General features: G+C 48.0%; 1 protein-coding gene across 1 annotated transcript in view; it reads right to left on the minus strand.

Moving 5' to 3' along the window:
* Positions 1-7,653, minus strand: part of ANKRD13D (ankyrin repeat domain 13 family, member D) — a 12,338-nt gene that overhangs the window by 2,473 nt on the left and 2,212 nt on the right. Inside the window, exons 5-10 of the mRNA XM_010837715.1 lie at positions 7,500-7,643; positions 7,074-7,263; positions 1,735-1,801; positions 1,287-1,368; positions 1,003-1,064; positions 764-894 (exon numbers count right to left, since the gene is read on the minus strand). Of these exons, the coding sequence (XP_010836017.1) occupies positions 764-894; positions 1,003-1,064; positions 1,287-1,368; positions 1,735-1,801; positions 7,074-7,263; positions 7,500-7,643 (676 nt within the window). The remainder of the gene's footprint in view (positions 1-763; positions 895-1,002; positions 1,065-1,286; positions 1,369-1,734; positions 1,802-7,073; positions 7,264-7,499; positions 7,644-7,653) is intronic.

Below are 7,653 nucleotides of genomic sequence, written 5' to 3' on the forward strand. Positions count from 1 at the left end.
CACCTACTCTACCTCTATGCATGCTCTGTGCCCGGCCTGGGGGGCCCTCTCTGCTCAGCGGCCCCTGCCTCCTTACCCTGGGAGCTTATGTCCTTCTGGCCCTACAGCCCAGGCTGTCCCCAGGCCCCAGGTTCAGCCTGGCCCCTCCTCCTCCTCAGCCCACAGCCAGCACCTCGCACGTGGCTTCAGCACATGGCTTCCTCTTGGGTCCAGCATCCCCCCTCCCCACCACACACACAGTTTAGGACTGTACCACTAGGGTCACATCCCAGCCCCTGGCTGAGGGAGCCCATGTGAAGCTCCAGGTAGAGTGCAGGGCCCATGGGAAGTTCTAGAACTCACACCTCATCAGGGCCTCCCAACACCTTGTGAGCGGATGGTCAAATGTGACTGTTCTCATTTTACCAAGGGGGCTCTAAACTCTCGGAGGGGAAGATGATTCCTCTGGCCCCAAAGCCAGGAGGTGTGAGAGCCTTGGGCCTTTCCCCTTTGCCATAAACTGGCCCCCAGCAGGTGCTCATTCAATTGAATAGAAAGCCATCCATTCATTCACCAGAAAGAGCGACCCGGCCTCTAAGCAAAGCCCCAAGCTGGGTGCTGAGGACCATGGTAGCCAAAGCCAGGCCCCTACCCCCAGGGAATAGTCTAGAAGGCAGCTGGCTAGGTGAATGGTCCCCCCACTCCAGGGAGCCCCGTGGGTGAGGGGAGTCTACAAGGGCTTGGGGGCACACAGGGAAGCCTGCAACCAGCCCCCAGACCTCACCTCTGTACTTTGCTGGACATCTCAATGGGGCGGCCGATGTTCCTCGACTCCAGGCTGAAGTTGGGGTCAAAGTATTCATCGGGGGAAATGGCTGTAGGGTTTGTGGGGCTGGCTGCCTGCTGCACAGGAGCCTGCGTGGGCCCCAGGACTAGGCTTAGCACTCTGGAGGTGCTGGCCTGGCCCTGCCCAGTGGCCCCTGCCAGCCAGCCCCCAGCACCTGCCCCCCAGCCCTGGCTCACCCCATTGTGGGAGGAGTGCTGCTGGGCCATGCCAAGGAAGGACTGGAATGGAGTCTTCCCCCCTAAGGAGAAGGGGTGGAGCCCATCAGGGGACCTGGGGCCACTGCCCCCAGACTGCCCACACCCACCTTCCACCCTGGGAGCCTCCTGGGTAGTGGGAGGCAGAGTAGATGGGAATGGGGACACCTCCCAGCTTGGCCCAGACTCTCTGGCCCTGACCCCACACAAGGGTGATCCCCCTCATACGGTGTGACTGGGCAGCAGGCAGGCGCACCTCGGTTTACCTTTGATCCTCGCCTTGTCCTGATCAGAGAGGTGCTCCGTGCGTGTGCGTGTCACCAGCTCCACGTTGGTGGCACTGTACACCTGGGGAGCAGGGGGGACACGGGGAGCTGGGGGCTCGGAGCCTGTTCCCCACATTTAGCCTCACTAGCACAGGACCCAAGGCCTCCTGTCTCCAGGGACAGGTGAGATCTCGCTCCCCGCAGTGGAGGCGGTGGGGTTTGAACCCCAGGGAGTCACTAATGAGGGGAAACGCTCCTCACTTCATCTTGGCGATCCAGGCAGGGGTCTGTGCTGTGGGTGATCCCTGTGGGCTCAGCAGGGGACACACGGGGCTTCCAGAGCCCGTGGACTGCTCAGTCTCTCCCTCCACACAGGGTGGATGCGGAGAAGGGGCAGAGTTCCTGGGCCTTGTCTCCTACCCCAGCCCCCACCACTAGGCTCTCCTGCCTTGGCCTCGTAGCCGCTAACGGTTTCCATCTTCTCAGACCGCCAGCCCCAGATACCACATTTGTTCCTGAAACAGACCAAACAGGAGCTCATGAGGACTCACACCCCCCAAACTCTGGCCAAAGTCGTCCCTTCCAAAGACCCCCTCCAGTTAGACTTCCCGCCGTGAAACACACAGGAACCCTGAAGAGGCTGCCTGAACAGCTCGGACAAATGAACAGAGGACTGAGAGCGAGGAAGTACTGTGGGAATTGTTCACTTTTGCTAACAGTGTTGGGGCTCAATTTAAAAACTTCCTTATCCGTTACAGTCACGTACAGATGCATGTACTGTTGATAAAGCATCTGGGATGTTCTTTAAAATAAAGGAAAAGAAAAAAAGGAAAAAAGTGTGCAAGAGTAGATTCAACAAGATTGGCAAAATGTTGGGAATTCCCTGGTGGTCCGGTGGTTAGGGCCAGTGCTTCCACTGCAGGGGGCATGGGTTCAATCCCTGGTCAAGGAACTAAGATCTCGCATGCCACACAGCACAGCCAAAAAAAAAAAAAAAAAGCATAATGTTGATACATGTTAAAGTTTGAGTGATGAGTACATTATACTACTCTATGTGCTTTAAATTTTCCACAATAAAAATTTAAAAATAAAAATATGTCTGACTCAATAATAGTTGAGGACTTTATAACCCCACCTTCAAGAAGGGAAAGAACGAGTAGATAGATCAAGGAAGCAGAAGACTTGAAAGCGCTATAAACTAGACTTGATAGATGTCCTTGGAACACTTCACCCCACAGCAATAGAATACACATCCTTCAGGACAGACTACGTGCTCGGTCGTAAAAGAAACCTCAACAAAGCTGAAAGGAAAGCAATTATACAAAGTATGTTCTCCGACTCCAGGAGCTGGTGATGGACAGGGAAGCCTGGCGTGCTGCAGTCCATGGGGACACAAAGAGTCAGACACAACTGAGCGACTGAACCGGCAGACTGATGTTTTCCAGTCACGACTGAATGAAATTAGAATTAAAAACAGAAAAAAAAATTGGGAACTCATGAGTATGTGGAAAGTAACTCACTCCTAAATAACCAATGGATCAAACGATAAATCAAAAGTAAAATCAGAAAATGCTTTGAGATGAATGGAAATGAATATACAATGTATCAAAACTTGTGGGACACAACTAAAGCAATGCTCACAGGGAGATGTATAGCTGTAACCCAATCTTCCATAGTAAGACACTGGGGAAATAGCAAACTAAAATCCACAGCAAGCAGAAGGAAGGAAATAATAAATATCAGAGTGAAAATTAATGAAGGATAGGAAACAATAGAGAAAACTGATTCAACCAAAAGCTGGTTCTCTGAAAAGATCAATGGAATTGACAGGAAAAGAGAGAAGACTCAAATTACCAGAATCAGAAATGAAAGAGACGGCATTACCACTGACATTACAGAAATAAAAAGGGTTATAAATAAAACAATATGTTAAAAATTGTACCCCAACAAATTAGATAATTTAGATAAAATGAACAAATCCTAAAGACACCTAGAGCTTTCCTGGTGGCTCAGATGGTAAAGAGTCTGCCTGCAGCGTAGGAAACCTAGATTTGATTCCTGGGTCAGGAAGATCCCCTGGAGAAGGAAATGGCAAACCTCTCCAGTATTCTTGCCTGGAAAAATCCCATGGACGGAGAAGCCTGGCAGTCTACAGCCCAAGGGGTCCCAAAGGGTCAGACACGACTGAGTGACTTCACTTTCACTTTCAGAGAGACCTAAACTACCAATATGAACTCAAGAAATAGACAGTCTAATAGATTGGTAATGAGAAAAGGGACTGAAGTAGTAAAAATAAAAATAAACAAAAAACTACCCAGAGTAAAGCCCAGCCCAGACAGTTTCACCAAAGAATCCCACTACACTTTTAAAGAAGAATTAACACCAATTATTCACAAACTCTTACAAAAAATAGACTAGGAGGTGACACTGCCTAACTCATTCTGAGGCATTACCCAGATACTAAAGCCAGACAAAGATGGTGCAAAAAAACTATAAAACATTGTCTCTTATGAATATGGACACAAAATACTAGCCAACCAAATCTAGCAATATATGAAAAGAATTATACACCATGACAAAGCTAAATTTATCCCAGAGATACAGGATTGGTTCAACATCAGATTGAGGGCAGGAGGAGAAGGGGGCGACAGAGGATGAGATGGTTGGATGGCATCATCGACTCAATGGACATGAGTTTGAGCAAACTCTGGAGATAGTGAAGGACAGGAAAGCCTGGTGTGTTCCAATACATGGAGCCACAAAGAATGGGACACGACTGAGTGACTGAACAACAACACATATCAATAGAATGAAAATAAAAGTCATACGGTCATATCGATAGACACAGAAAAAGCATTTGACAAAACTCAAACCCTTTCATCGGAGAAGGCAATGGCACCCCACTCCAGTACCTCTTGCTTGGAAAATCCCATGGACGGAGGAGCCTGTTAGGCTGCAATCCATGGGGTCGCTAAGAGTCGGACACGACTGAGCGACTTCACTTTCACTTTTCACTTTCATGCATTGGAGAAGGAAATGGCAGCCCACTCCAGTGTTCTTGCCTGGAGAATCCCAGGGACGGGGGAGCCTGGTGGGCTGCCGTCTATGGGGTCGCACAGACTCAGAAACGACTGAAGTGACTTAGCATAGCATAGCATAGCAAACCCTTTCATGATAAAAACACTCAACAAACTAGCAACAAAAGGGAACTTCCTCCATCTGATAAAGGGAAGCCTACAACTAACCTCACACTAAATGATGAAAGACTGCCCTTTCCCCCTAAGCTCAGAAACAAGATAAAGATGTCTGCTCTTGCCACTCCCATTCAACATTCTACTGGTAGTTCAGACAAAGCAATTAGACAAGAAAAAGAAATAAAAGGGATTTGGTTTGGAAAGGAAGTAGTAAAACTATTAACAGATGACATGATCTTACATACAAAAAATCATGAGGAATCCACTAAAAACCCTTTAGAACTAAAAAAATGAGTCTGACAAGGTTGCAGGATATAAGATCAGTATACAAAACTCCATTATGTTTTTATAGATTTGCAATGACCAATTGAAAATGCAATTAAGAAAATAATCTATAGTAGCATCAAAAAGAATACATTAGAATAAATTTATTTACTCTAAGTGCAAAACACTCTGAAAACTACAAAACATCACTGAAAAAAAATTAAAGGTCTAAAATGGGAAAATAACCTATGTTCACGGCAGAAGTCTTAACATTATTAAAATGGCACTATTCTTCAAACTGCTTTACAGATTCAACACAAACACTATCCCACCTGACTTCTTTGTAGAAACAAACTGAATCTGGAATCCATATGAAATTGCAAGGGACCCACCCAGAATACTTAAAATAATCCTGAGAAAGAAGAACAAAGTCGGAAGACTCATATGTTCTGATTTCAAAAACTTATTACAAAGCAATGTGTGATTAATAAGATAGTGTGGTACTGGCATCAAGAGAGTCATACAGATCAGTGGAATAGAATTGCAAATAAAGAAACAAACCCATTTGTCTCTGGTCAACTGATGTTTCCACAAGGGTGCCAAGACCATTTAATGGGAATTAATAGTCTTTTGAACAAATAGTGCTGGGAGAAGTGGATAGTCACATACAAAAGAATGATGCTGAACCCTCACCTCTCACCATATACAAATATTAATTCAAAACATATCAAAGAGCTAAGTGCGAGAGCTAAAACCAGAAAACTTTCAGAACAAAACATAAGGGAACATCTTCATGACTTCGGATTTGACCACAAAGTATTGTTAGATATAAAACTAAAAGCACAAGCAACAAAAGGGAAAATAGATTAACTGGACTTCGGGAAAATCAAAAACTTATGTGCTTCAAAGGACACCATCAAGAAAATGAAAAGACAACCCACAGAACAGGAGAAAATGTTTGCAAATCATGTACCTGATAAGGGATTTATATCCAGAATACCTGAAGAACTCTTGTAACTCAATATTAAAAAGATAACCTAATTTGTAAGATGGGCAAAGGATCTGAATAGACACTTCTCCAAAGAAGATACACAAATGGCCGAGCACATGAAAGTTGCTCAGTATCATTAGTCATTAAGGAAATGTACATCAGAACCACAACGAGTACCCCTTCATACCTGCCAGGATGGTGATAACCCCCAAACAAAGAAATAAATGAGTGGTAAGTGATGGTGAGGATGTGGAGAAACTGAAAGCCTCATATCCTGCTGATGGGAATGTAAAGTGCCACAGCCCCTTCAGTGAAGTCCGGCAGCTCTTCAATTAGACATCTGTGTTTACTTAGCACATGACCTAGCAATTCCACTCCTAGGTAAATACCCGAGAAATGAAAACAGACGTCCACACAAAAACTTGTACACTCACGTTCAGGGCAGCGCTATTCATAGTCTAATAGTCAACAGTCAAAAGGTGGAAATAATCCTTAGGACCGTAAATGGACAAATGAATAAACAAAATGTGGGGTATTCATACAATGGATCTGGCCGTGAAAAGGAATGAAGTCATTATATGCTACAGCTTGGATGAATCTTGAAACCATTATGCTAAGCCAAAGAGGCCAGTGACAAAAGACTGCACATATTGTATTATTCTATTCATATGAAGATCCAGAACAGGGAAATTCATGGAGACAGAAAGTAGATTAGCTGGTGGCGGGGATGAGGGGATGGGAGTCGATGAAAGGGGTCATGGTTTCTTTTTTGAGGTGACAAAAATGTTCTAAAGTTGGATGGTGGTGCTGGTTACATACCTGTGAATATACCAAAGACCAATGAATTGTACACTTAAAACAGGTAAACCGTATGGTATATAAAATTATTATCACAAGAAAGCTGTTTTTTTCTTTTTTTTCTTCAAGTGTTTCTGAAGTCTGCTTTGGAACTGGGGTATGTGTTGTTGTGACAGGTTCCTCGCCACTCACAAAGGACCCTGGCCTAGACACACCTGCACCCCTGAGAAGCCAGCTCTGGTACAGACAGCTGCCCTGGACCACAGCCTCAATCCTTGTCTCACGGGAAAGCATGTGAGGTCAGAAGTCAGGAAACTGGGGACACCCTGACCTAGCCTCCTCCCTGGGAGACAGCTGCCAGTACAGACAGGCGTGCAGGGGCCTGAAGGTGTCACAGGTCCCAGACTGGCAGGTGGTCCAGGAGTCACTGGGCCTGCAGTGACCCCCCCATGCCCCATCCAAGAGGCCTCTGCCGGTGGCGCAGCCTCCCAGAGGCCTGAACCAGATCCCTACCCGCAGCGTGGCCAGGCCCCAACTGACCTCTCGAAGGCCACATTGCGAGTGTCCAGGTGCGTGGAGACGATGGGAGAGGTGAGGCGACTGGCCACGTGCTCCTCGCTAGGCCGCATGGCGGCCAGCAGCGCTTCGGGCTCGTGCAGCGCGAGCCCCAGCGTCTCTGTGTGCACCACCTGCCGGTCGTGGTCAACCTCCATCACCAAGGCTCCGGCCTCTGCGCACCAGCACGAGGGTGTGAAGGTGACCGATCAGCGTGAGGTCCAGACGGCGGCCACGGGGCCCCCCCCGGGACCCCTCAGTCGCCCGCTGCTGCCGGCTGTGGCCTCAGGCTCCGGGTCCCCCCACCCCACCTCCATCAGACAAAGGATGGCCCTGTCCTCACAGGAAGGCCTGGGACCCTGGTCTGCCGCAGACTGGCGGGGACCCCCCGCCCCCGCCCCCCAAGCTCACCCTGGCCCTTGAAGATGAAGCTCCTCCGGCCACGCTGCCAAGTCATGTGCTCGAAGCCCAGGAGGCTGGTGTCCACCCGCAGGCTCTCACCCCGCTTCCACACACGGTACACGTCACTCGGGCACATCTTGGACACCAGGGGCACTGTGGGGGG

Source organism: Bison bison, unplaced genomic scaffold, assembly GCF_000754665.1.
Source record: "Bison bison bison isolate TAMUID 2011002044 unplaced genomic scaffold, Bison_UMD1.0 scf7180017864080, whole genome shotgun sequence".
Lineage (NCBI taxonomy): Eukaryota > Metazoa > Chordata > Mammalia > Artiodactyla > Bovidae > Bison > Bison bison.